Source organism: Nicotiana tomentosiformis, chromosome 7 (genome assembly GCF_000390325.3).
Source record: "Nicotiana tomentosiformis chromosome 7, ASM39032v3, whole genome shotgun sequence".
NCBI lineage: Eukaryota > Viridiplantae > Streptophyta > Magnoliopsida > Solanales > Solanaceae > Nicotiana > Nicotiana tomentosiformis.
Window position 1 is genome coordinate 26,335,133 of NC_090818.1, and position 12,967 is coordinate 26,348,099.

General features: G+C 40.1%; 1 protein-coding gene across 1 annotated transcript; it reads right to left on the bottom strand.

Moving 5' to 3' along the window:
- Positions 1–11,752: 11,752 nt before the first annotated feature.
- Positions 11,753–12,199, bottom strand: LOC138895373 (uncharacterized). Its single transcript, XM_070180056.1, has one exon. The coding sequence runs from the start codon at positions 12,197–12,199 to the stop codon at positions 11,753–11,755; it is 447 nt and encodes a 148-aa protein (XP_070036157.1).
- Between the last annotated feature and the right edge of the window lie 768 nt (positions 12,200–12,967).

The window sequence follows — 12,967 nt, forward strand, 5'->3', positions numbered from 1 at the left end:
AATCTACTCCAAAATCTCCACTAAACTGATTCAAAATATAATCACAACCTCCTATTAATATTCAAGCATACTCCAATCACAATTAAATCGAAACAACTACAAATTCAACAAACCCAATTAATGAGTTTCAAGCTTCCAGATCCTTCAATAATGGATTTAGTTTTCTCACAATAAAATCTTCAAAAATTAGCATTAACATCATAATCTACACATCAAAGAACAATACCCAATAAATTCCAACAACAAACACTTCAAACACACATGAAAATTCAAATCTTAGTTAGATAGTACATATTATTTTTTGTTTTACTTTTAGGAGATAAATTGAATTATGGAGCACAAATAAAAAAAAAGGGTGATGATAGCAAGAAAAAGGTACAATACAAACAACATACAATTGTTGTCTCTTTTGTGATTGAACTTCCGATTGAGAATTGTGATTTTTCATGGAGTAAAAGAGAAAAATTAATTTTGAAACTTCTTAAAAGTGTTTATTGCTTCTCCTTGAGAAATGGGTAGCGGCAGCAGCGAGAATTGATGAGGAGATAAAAAAGGAAAGCTAATTATGTATTAGGCTGAGCGGGTAATTAGTTTTAATAGAATAGGTATTTGATGTAATTACTTTTAAAATGTATAATTACGGGTAATTACTTTTGATTAGGTAGGTATATAGGGTAATTTTTCCATCTTTCTTTTTGCGGTACAACATTACAGTACTACAGACTTAACTGTGGTTTTTTGGATCTTTACAAATTTATTTTTAGTTTTATGATCCTACCTCTTTTTTTACACATGGGAGATTTATTTTTACACGTAAGAGATCTGTCTTTTACACATAAAAGATCTAAAAAGGTCATTTTCTTAAGTTCAAAATTGTAAAGGGGCATGATGTACAAATAGCACCAAACTTAACTGAATGTTTATACAAAAATTTAAGGGATCTTTACGCAAATAGCCGACCATATTTATTGTTTACTTTTTCTAGCCATATACATAATTATACATTCATTATACACAATTATACACATATAATACATAAATTATGCATACACTATCTTCACTGGCTATTTTTAGTTTAAGAGGTTAGGTAGACGACTATTTGGGTTAATTCTTCAAAATTTAATAAAGTAATTTCATTTGTCAACGGGCCGCCATAGATTTACATGAAAATTAATGGGCCTAAAGTTCGTTAATGGGTAGAATGTATTGAATCAATTTGGATTGCTTGCTAAAAATAAGGATCTTGACATAAAAGCCGGTTATACACAAATTATACATAAATTATACTCATATTATACATCCACAATAATATTTAGTTTGAGCGGTTGAGTAGAAGCTATTTAGGTTAACTAGTACTACAAATCTATCATAGTTGGCCTAGTTGATGGGAATATTATCCATAAATTAGCTCTTCGTTTTATTTCCCAATGGATAATGTGATGAAATGATTTTGAGAAAGGGATGGGTCGATCATACTTAAACGAGTTAAAATATGTTGAGTCAGTAATTAAATTATGATTTTTTAACCAATTAAATTATGACTCAATTCATCCAAAATTTATTTAAAGGAAACGATTATAATTCAAGCCTCTAAATTGACCCAAGAGTATTCAAAGTTTCTCCGTTTTATTTTGAGCATGAGTTACTTCAAGGAATTGTGTCATTCGGCACTAAAACCCTCTTAAAAGTTACTTATCTTGCAAATTGACATCACAAAAGTTTCACTAAAAGAGATCTTTTTCCTCCTTTGCATTCACTTTTGATGGAAAGAAAATTTTAAAATTTTCATGACCTTATTTCTCCCTAATTCCTTTCTTCCTAAAAAACCAACCCCCCAAAAAATAGTATGTTCGTCCCACTCCTCTCTCTCACTTCCAAGTTCGAGTAAAGATAAATATTTAGCTAGCGTTTGGCCATAGATTCCCAAATTTGTTTTGAAAATTTTGTTTTGGGTGAAATTTAGCTTGAAGATGAAAATGTGTTTGGACATACGTTTTCAAAGCATATTTCCCAAATTTATTTTGGAAAAACATGTGTATTATTAGGGATTTGGCCCAAAACCAGCTATTGAGCTGATTTTGGGATTTGGGATTTAGAATTTTGCCAAAATATAGGCAAAATCTATGGTCAAATATGTGTTTGCCAAATAAAATTCAAGTTTATTTTGACAAAATCTATGACCAAACGGGTCCTTAAAATGGGGCCAGTCTTCTCTAGTAGTCGTTAAGTCTTCTTTTGGAAGGTAAAATGGCCCCAGTACTCCTACACTTGTCCTGTTTCTTGTGATAATCAAAGACACAAAACTAAAAAATGTCTATATTCATGCAAGGAGCTAATCAACCATTTGTTTCAGTTCTTTGGCTGTAAAGGTCAAAGGATAAGTTTCACAAGGACATGTAGGACATCTGACCTAAATTAGTTTAGATTGGCACCCTTTTTTTCTTTTTTCTTTTTTGCATATTTTCACATGTTACCCAGACTTTTCTCTTAGTATACTGCATTAGGTTATACATGCTCATAGACTTTTTATACTATAATTGTAATTTAATCTGTTTTAGCAAGTTAGTTACTAAGTATTATTTTACTAGGTTACTCATTAATGCATATAATAAGGATATACATATAATTACTTTACAAGCGGCCGATTTCAAAAGTTTTATATTGGCTTTGTAATGAAAATAAACTTCCCAAATTGGTAAGATAGAAACAATCGTGCTATTTAAAAAGTTTTTACCGCTATGATTGAAAATGTTAATGTAATATACTGAAGTATGAATGGACTACCGTACGTTTCTGAGTAACACTAATCCTATTTCCAAATCAGTCGAAATCGTTTGCCTAGTACAGTAAATAACTAAATATGCTGAAGCAAATGAAAGACGACGACGACAACAACAATCCAGTATAATCCCACTAGTGAGGTCTGGGGAAGGTGGTGTGTACGCAGACCTTACCCCTACCATGAGGTAGAGAGACTGTTTCCAATAGACCCTCGGCATCCTTCCCTCCAAGAACTCCCCACCTTGCTCTTGGGGTGACTCGAACTCACAATCTCTTGGTTGGAAGTGGAGGTTGCTTACCATCAGAGCAACCCCTCTGAAGCAAATGAAAGAATGCACTTAAAAGTAATTGTTTACCCTTAAAATAATGGTACAGTTGAATTTATACGTGGTTTCTAGACAAGTAAACTAATTTGATCATGAAATAATACAATAATCGAAAAAATATACAATACTTAGCCTTAGAATGTAGGTGAAATAGCAAAGATGGTGATTCCGTGAACACGATTTCCGGACACAGCAATGATGAGATCAGAAAGCAACAAAGTAAAATTGTATGAAACTTTGTATAGAATATAGTATATGTTTTTCCATAAAAATCCTCCCCCTTTTACAATGGTCACTCAGCTCACTATTTATAACTATGTCTAGGAAAAAAGGTACTAGGATCGTGCCATCCTTTAATGTCAATTATGAAGATCATTGATGAAGATATAATGGTGAACATAAATGCCAAATTCTCTGTAACGGACCGTCTCTCTTAATGCTGTAGAATATTCCTTAGTAAATGCTGCCGGGCGCAGAGCATTTAATACACCTTTATGAACGTTATCCTTTCCGGCCATCTCATCTTGGATTCCACGTGTTCTCCTTTTAGTTAGCCACGTGTTATATCATATTTTACCCTATACAGATAGTTCCTCTGCTTTCCGGTGACATAACTTTGTATTACCGGAAAGTTGGTAGAAATACCTTTTTGGCGGGAATTACTATAACTCCCTCTGAAGGTCTCTGATAGTTGATTAGACGCACGTTTTTTCGTATTTAATGCCCCAAACATGCGTCATCCCATGATTCAGCAAAAATTTTTCCGATTATCGAGGTAATCATGGCCATGAATTCGGCCGCCAAAATTTTACTTATACGGAACTTTCTTTTCCTTTGCGTTTCACAATTGCTTGAGCTTCTTATTTGCGTCCTTGTTTTCCATCATTTTTTTAATTTTCTTCAAACACAAAATATTTTCCTTCTTCTTTTCCAATGACTTCTTGCTCTAAGCCTGCTGGTTCTACAAAGAGCAAGAACAAAATCGAGGATTCTGTTCCCCAACAGTGGGTTCCATCATCCCAAGAAGGCTTAGTACTTCGAAGAATTTTGAAGAGAAATTTCCTACTGCTAACCCTTGTACATGGGCTGTTAGCATGTACCCTTCTTCCATTCGTCCTTCCAATATTCCTGCTGTGAAGAAGGACTGCCGTTGCAATGAGTTGGAAATTATTTCTCCTGATCTATCGGGGCGAGTGACCCTTCCCAAGGAAGGTTTTACATACTTTTTCACGTATCCTTTTACTTTGGGTGTGTTTTCTTTCGACGGAGGGCTTGATTTCGTGATTGCAGAATTTTGCCTTCGCTACCACGTGTATTTGGCACAGGTAAGTCCTTTAGTGTAGAGGACGATCGCCTGCCTCCGATATTTGTGCCAAGAAAGTGGAGAGGAGCTAACCCTAGCTCATATGATGAACCACTATTCCCCCAAAATCTTCTGTGGTGGAAGGATAAACCTTTGCAAGCATGGCCACTATACTTTGTTGTCTAGCACGGATGATGATAACGACCGTGGGTGGATGGAACGGTTCATTTCAGTTGCCACCAATAACATCATTCCGACAACGGCTTCATCCTTTCCGGTTGCTTGGAACCACACTCGTAAATTCTTTGTATAGTATTCCTTTTACTAGATATTATTCTATGGTCGTATCTTCACTCTTCGCATGTTTCAGAAACTCGATGGATCCCACCGGTGGTGGAAGGTTTGAACCAGTGGGTTCAGAAGATATTGGACGTCACAACGCTTGAAACTCATTCGTGGAAAGAACTGGCCCTTAAATACGGGTGGAAGGCCAAAAATCATGGTAACTTTAATTTACCTTGCTTTAATTTTTGTATTTGAAGAACTTGGTTGAACCCTTCTGACTTGTTCATGGAATTAGATCTACATGCGGGCTCTGTTGCTATCTCCGAGGAAGACGTTCTGAATGATCCTGCTGATGCAGCGAGGTTGCTTCAAGAAGCACTTACTCGAACAGGTGTACGTTCTGGCCGATCATGCTGATGCAGCGAGGCTGCTTCAGGAAGCACTTACTCGAACATGTATCTCCGGGCCTGTTTCGGGTGCAAACACTTCTTTACGTAGTCCCCGGCCATAGGATAAACAAACAAAGATAAGGCATTCCTCCGCGGGCGGGGAAAAGAATAAAAGGGCAAAGATTGATGCCGCCGAGTCATCTCCGGTGGCGATGATGACTGGTCCTCTTTCCGGGCCGGTCGTAGACACTGTGATGATCGATGATGATGAAGAAGTTAGTGATGAGGGAGCTTCTTTATATAGAAGGTGACGATCCTCATCATCTCAACATGATGCTTAACTTGTTGAGATAGTTGCACCAACTGAAGATGACGTCTCAGCACTTTGGGGAGAATCTGATTTAATAGAATATGCCAACTCCCGCTTCGGGGTCCCAATTGCTATAACCGGTGTTGTGGGGCTGAGTACCTGGTCCTTGTCGTCTTTGATTGGCGAGCATCAAACAACCAGCACTGCATTTGATACAACTGCTTATCACTCTTCAACTCCATCAGCTTCATCTCCACCTTCACCAACACCAGCAACTGCTACATCATTCCCATCTTCGTCCACTCTTCCACCTGCAGTTTCTACATCACCCTCATCGGCCGCATCTGACCATGAAGAATGTGTTCTTCTTCCACAGTCCCCAGTTCATGGGAATTTAGGGCAAAATTATGATGCTCCTTCTAAAGATACACAAAGGATGAGGAACATTACTCTTTCGGTCTCTACCGGGTGCAACCTGCTATCACGGCCGGTGGAGCTTGCTAATTACCTGAAGCCTTTGGCTTCAAAAAAAGATTGGAAAAAGATTCAGACACTCCCGGGAGAGTATTTGTTGAACAATGCTATGTATAACGCGGCAGCGGTACGTTCCTTCCTTCCTCCATTATTTCTTCTACTTTTGAACGAATGTATTCTAAGTTTTACCTCTTCTTATTTTATAGGCCAACTTTCTCGTTTCTGAGGGCCTTCAAAGGTTGATTCGTGAGAAGGAGGAACTTACTTCTGAGCGGGATCAGCTTTTGGCGGAACGGGACCAGACTGTTCTCCGCCTCTCAGAACTGGAAACCAGAGCTACTGAGGTCATTTTTTTGGAGGCTCATTTGCAGAAAAGCGAGCAAGAAGTGGTAACCCTTAGCCAAGAAATTGGGCCGTTGAGGGTTAGATTTGTTGAGGCCAAGGCCAAATGGGCAGAAATCCAGTATGTCATTCTTGCTACAACCGACCGCGAGGTTGCCTCCGCTGAAAGGGTGATTAACTTGGAAGAAGCCTTGAACTCCAAAAGTGAAGAGCTTGCTGCTGTGGAGGAGAAATATGCCCAACTAGAAGAGAAGTACAAGAAAACTATCGAGCATAATAGGCTATTTAGTTCAACTGTCCACGAGCTCGACGTCAGCCTCAAATCTGCTAGATCCGCCCGGGAAAACCTTTTCACCGAGGTTACTCAACTCAAAGAAGAACTTAAGCGCCGAGCGGATTCCCTCATTGTTGAAAAAACTTATTCCATGTATAACATGAGGAGAAAAACCTTGGAAAAGGCCAAAACTGGTATCATTGACGTTGATTCTGAAATTGCTAAGGCCCGAGAGCTTGAGTTGGATGCAAAAAATGGACTCCCGGCATAGCCTGATGCTCCGGGTTCTTTTGATTCCGGTTCCAAGTTTTCGGAAATTGAAGAAGGATTAGAAGGCAATGAGGCTCCTGATGGAGCTTTAGATTCTGGGCAAGCGGATACTTCTCTTCCTGCTGGTTCCGGAGGCGCTGCAGTTTAGCTTTTCCTTTCTTTTCCCATTTTGTACTTTTGTCATTTTGACACGTCCTTGTTAATAAGGACATATTTTTTGCTCCAGTATCGTTTGAGTATCCCTTTCGTTTGAATATTCATGCAAGTCTTTAACTTTTGCATTTGCTCGAGCATTTTGCATATGTTGTTCTGCTCGCGTTTTACTATGTATAGTCTCAGATGCTTTTTCTTCGAAGCATTTTGGTTCCAAGTATTATTCCTTTTACGTGAGGGTTTCGTTGCGCAAGTTTGCTTTTTGCGTCCTTTTCATATGCGGCTTCGGGTGTATTTTTTCCCTATGGCGTTTTAGATTCCGGGCATTGATTTTTCCGGAACCAACCCTTTAACGTGACGGTTTTTATAAGAGGTGGTCCGCTTATGTTTGTGGTGCTCTTGAAGAGGACGTCTCCTGTTCATTACGACACTAACATTTGAAGTACTTATTTACCTTTCAAATGACAAAGTTAGCTCATAGTTCAGACAAGAAACAGGATAAAAGCAAAAAGGATTTTATTTTATTCCTTCTATTTTCAGAAATCACATAAGCATTTTACTATGCAGAAAAGAAATTGCCATTACTGGTGGCTATCTTGAACCACTTGTTTCTACGGGGCTGGTTGCGCAATCCCCGGTCCCGATGATGCATTTTATTTTTGGATTTTTGTTCTCAGTTGACGTGACAATCATTGTTGCCTTCCTCATATTGTTCCCCCAGTGTTCGAATGCGAAAAATGCGAATTTGAACACTGGAAGTCTTGTACCTTCGGAGGTTCCACCAATGAATTACTAGGTAATCCTTCACTCGGCAACATACCTTATTTCCACTTATGAATCCATGCTATTGAGCGAAAGAATACCTAACAGTACTCTAGTGGTTTGTGCTCTGAACGCCGGGTAACCCCTGTTCGGTAGCAAACTTAACTTCCTAGTGGGAATTTGCTATCGAACAAAAGATTATCTAATCATCCCCCAGTGGAAGCTTGTCCGTTTGCCTTACTATCAAAGGTCTTATTGATGTTGTTTTCGTAGTATGCTTTCTGTTGCTGCCTTGTTAAAAACCTTGCCAGAAAAACCCAATTGGGATAAAAACTGAACGAAGGGAAAAAGAGTGCAGCACATACTTTCGTTGTGATCATCAGCAATAATATCTTTTGAGGTGTGCCACGTTCTAGTTGTTGGGCAACTTGTCTCCATTCTAGTTCTCCGACTCGTATGAACCTTTCCCCGTGACAGCCGAAATCCAATAGGGACCTTCCCATGTTGGACCTAGCTTTCCCGCATTGAGCTCCCGGGTATTTTTGGTTACTTTACTTAGAACCAAGTCTCCTGCTTTGAAAAACATGAAAGTTGGCTCTTTGATTGTAATATCGCTCCATCCTCTACTTTTGAGTTGCCACTCTTACATGCACCAAGTCCCTGCGTCCCTCGAGCAGTTCCAGGTTGATTAACATTGCTTCGTTATTTGATTCTTCATTTGTCTGAGAATATCTCAAAGTAGGTTCGCCTACTTCAACCGGGATTAGGGCTTCAACACCATACACGAGGGAAAAAGGAGTTTCTCATGTACTTGATTTGGCCATTGTTCGGTAGGACTATAGAACTCTGGGCAACTCTTCGGGCCATTTTCCTTTTGCCTCTTCCAACCTTTTTTTTTGAGGTTTTGAATGATCACTTTATTTTTTGACTCTGCTTGACCATTTGCGCTCGGATGATAAGGCGAAGATGTGAATCTCTTTATTTTCAAATCTTCAAGGAACTTTGTAACTTTTGCACCGATAAACTGTGTCCCATTGTCGCATGCTATCTCTTTTGGTATTCCGAACGTGCAAATTATATTTTCCCATAGGAAGTTGACCACTTCGCGTTCTCCGATCTTCTGATAAGAACCTGCTTCCACCCATTTAGAAAAATAATCAGTCAAAATTAAAAGAGACCTTACCCTTCCGGGAGCCAGTGGCAGCGGTCCGACAATGTCCATCCCCCATTTCATGAACGACCATGGGGACAAAATTGAATGTAAGGGTTCTGCCGGTTGATGTACTAGTAATGCGTAGCGTTGACACTTACATTTTCGTACGAAATCTTTGGCGTCTTGCTACATGCGAGGCCAGTAATATCCTGCCGGTACCAACTTCAGCACCAAAGAATCTGCGCCTGAGTGATTGCAACATATCCCTTCATGGATTTATCTCATGACATAATTGGCTTCTGATGCTCCTAAGCACCGGGCCAGTGGGCCTTGGAAAAACTTTCTATACAATTGGCCTTTATTGAAGCTATAACATGCAGCTTTGGTGCGTAACACCCGTGATGCTTTGGGATCGTCGGGCAACTTTTCGCGCTCGAGGTAGTTGATTATTTTATTTCTCCAGTCCCAGACCAGACTAGCCAAATTTGCCTCATAATAACCATCCATATCAAGGACTGAGCTCATCAGTTGTACCACCGTTTTGGACTCCGATCCCTTTATTTTCGTCAATGAACCCAAGTTTGCTAATGCATCCGCTTCTGCATTATCCTCTCTCGGGATATGAGTAATTGACCACTCCCGGAATCGTGCCAGAAGGGCCTGGACATTTACCACGTATTGTTGCATACATTTTTCTTTGGTATCAAAGATCCCGTAGACCTGATTTACCACCAGCTGTGAGTCACATTTGATTTCGATAACCTCGGACTCAAGTCCCGGGGCCAATTCGAGCCATGCAATCAAAATTTCATACTCTGCTTCATTAAGGAATCGTTCTGATGTCTTGCCTTAAGGTTTCCCCCGAAGGCGTGATTAAAACTATTTCGAGCCCGGACCCTTTTACGTTCGAGGCTCCGTCCGTAAATAAGGTCCAAACCCCTGATGTCGATTCCGACACCATTACTTCCTCCTTGGTTGCCAGAGGTAGCAGTCCCAGACTAAAATCGACCACAAAGCCAACCAAGACTTGTGACTTAATTGCAATCCTCAGTTTATATTCTATGTCGAATTCACTCATTTCAACGGCCCATTTGGCTAATCTGCCCGAGAGCTTGGGTTTATGAAGGATGTTCTACAAAGGGAAAGTAGTCACCACAACTATTGGGTGGATTGAAAATAGGGACTCAGCTTCCAAGCGGCGACTACGAGAGTTAAGGCCAATTTTTCCAAATGTGCGTAGCGAGTTTCTACTCCCGTTAAAATTTTGCTAACTTAATAAATAGGAAATTGCATACCTTCCTCCTCCCGGACCAAAACTGCACTAACCGTAACTTTTTAAACCGTGAGGTAGACTAGCAATGTTTCGCCTTTTTTGGTTTTGAAGAAATAGTGGGCTTGATAAGTAATTATTCAGGTCCCTCAGAGCCTGCTGGCACTCCGGTGTCCATTCAAAATTATTCCTTTTTTAGTAATGTAAAGAAGCGATGACATTTTTTTGACGATCGAAAAATGAACCTGCTCAAAGCTGCTAATCTTCCTGTGAGTCTTTTGACTTCTTTTATGTTCGACAATTGATTTGGGATATCCTCTATGGACTTGATTTTGTTGGGGTTTACCTCAATTTTCCTCTGCGAGACTAGAAATCCCAGAAACTTACCAGAACTGACCCAGAACGCACATTTCTCGGGATTAAGTTTTATGTTATGCTTCATCAAGATGTCGAATATTTCTTGCAGATGCTTAAGATGGTCACATGCATTCAAATACTTAACGAGCATATCGTCTATATAAACCTCCATAGTTTTTCTTATTTGTTTTCAAACATCTTATTTACGAGCCATTGATAAGTGGCTCCGGCGTTTTTCAACACGAAGGGCATTATATTGTAGCAATATGTAGCGAAAAATTTATAAACGAAGTTTTTTTCTGATCTTCGGGGTTCATCTTGATTTGGTTGTACCCGGAATAAGCATCGAGGAAACTCATCAACTCATGCCTGGCCGTGGCATCAATCATTTGATCGATATTTGGCAGTGGAAACGAATCTTTCGGGCACGCCTTATTAAGATCTTTATAGTCTAAACACATACAAAATTTATTGTTGTTCTTAGGAACTACTATTGCATTGGCTAGCTAGTCTGGATATCTTACCTCTTTGACCGAACCGATTTTAAGCAAGCGGATTGCCTCTTCTTTGACGAATTTATTCTTGGCCTCGGCAATAGGGCGCTTTATCTGTCGTACTAGTGGTACGTTGGGATCCAAAATTAGCTTGTGCACGACTATTTCCGTCTGGATACCTGTCATATCCTTGTGCGACCATGCAAAACAATCAGCGTTAATTTTAAGGAATTCAATAAAACTAGACCTGAGCTCAGGGTGCAGTTCTGTCCCCAAGTGAAATTTACTTTCTAAGAATTTTTCGAACAATGTCACTTGCTCTAGTTCCTCTTCCGTGGATTTTGTTGCGTCCGTCTTTCCGGAACTTGGAAATATCTCGGCACCTAATATTGTTCTGACGACTCTGCCCCTGGAATAACCTCTTCTAACTCGGGAGTAGGCGTTGGTTCCTGTAATTGCTATGTCATGCGCTCCTTCCCTTTGCTACTGGAAACTAATATTGCATTCATCTCCCTCGCTGCCGGTTGGTCACCTTTTATCTCTTTGATTTCTTCGAGTGTTGGAAACTTCAGCAATTGGTGATACATCGAAGGTACAACTTTCATTTCGTGTAACCATGACCTTCCTAAGATGATGTTGTATCCCATATCACCATCCACTACTTCGAAGAGAGTTGTTTTCATTACTCATTTAGCGTTCGTGAGCAGCAAGATCTCTCCCCGGGTCGTCATGTTCGCAAGGTTGAATCCAGCGAGGAGTTTTGTTGCTGGAATAATGCTTCCGGTGAGTCTAGCTTGTTCTAATACTCTCTATTGTATGATATTAGCCGAACTTCCTAGATACACTAGAACACGCTTAGTGTTAAAAGCTAACACATTTAAGGAGATTACTAGTGCGTCGTTGTGTGGTAACAACAATCCGTCTGCATCTTCCTTCGTGAAAGTGATATCGTCCTCTTGGAGTTTTTTGTTGTAAGTTATCGTTACTTTAGTCTTCTTTGCCGCCGAAAAAGTGACCACATTAATCTCGTTTCCCCAAAAGATCATGTTGATCATATGGCGTAGGGTTTCTTTTACTGCTTCCGAGGATTCCGTGTTGTCTCTATTGCGACCGTAATTATTCTTAGCTCGATCACTCAAGAATTCTCGACGATTACCATTCTTCAATAGCGTTGCCACTTCCTCCCAAATATGTCGGCATTCCCCTGTCCGTTGACCGTTCGTCTCGTGGTATTCACACCATAAATTGGAATCCATCTGGCTGGAATCGGACCACATAGGTCTCGGGAATTGTGCTTCTTTATTATTCCTCATGACTGATACTAGTTCCACTACACAGACGTTAAAGTTATATTCTGATAACCTGGGGTAAGAAAGATCTCGAGACCCCGACATTTCTTTATCTTGAAGTGATCTATTGTTTCATCCACGATCAGTCCCTCTGTCAACGGTGAACTTGTTTGCTGCTCGAAAATTTCTACCAGGGCCTTCGGTACGCTCGTAGGGAAAAAATCGGCCCCTCGAAGTCCGCCTATCTGTGTCGTAGTCATCCTTTGATTTTTCTCTCTTCTTCTCCCGTCCTTTGGCCAATGATGTCGAACCGACCTGGTCATCTTCGATCCTTATCTTTAAATCATACTGGTTGTGAACATCTCCCCAGGTTGTTGCTTGAAACTCAAGCAGGCTCTCCTTCAGCTTACGGGAAGCGTCTGAACTTGTCGAATTCAATCCTTTGGTGAATGCTTCAACTACCCATTCACCCGGGACGGCCGGGAGCAACATTCTTTCTTTCTGGAATTGGGTAACAAACTCTCATAATAATTCAGATTCTCCTTGTGCGATTCTGAATATGTCGGCCTTCCGGGTTTTCACCTTTCTAGCCTCGGCATAAGCTTTAATGAAAGAATCCGCGAGCATCTCAAAGGAATCTATGGAATGCTCGGGCAGTAATGAATACCAAGTTAGGGCTCCACTCGTGAGAGTTTCGCCAAATTTCTTTAGCAACACAAATTCAATTTCGTGAGG

Excerpts from the sequence above, each read along its gene's own strand:
- LOC138895373 (XM_070180056.1), bottom strand. The coding sequence starts at position 12,199 with ATGGATTCCAATTTATGGTGTGAATACCACGAGACGAACGGTCAACGG.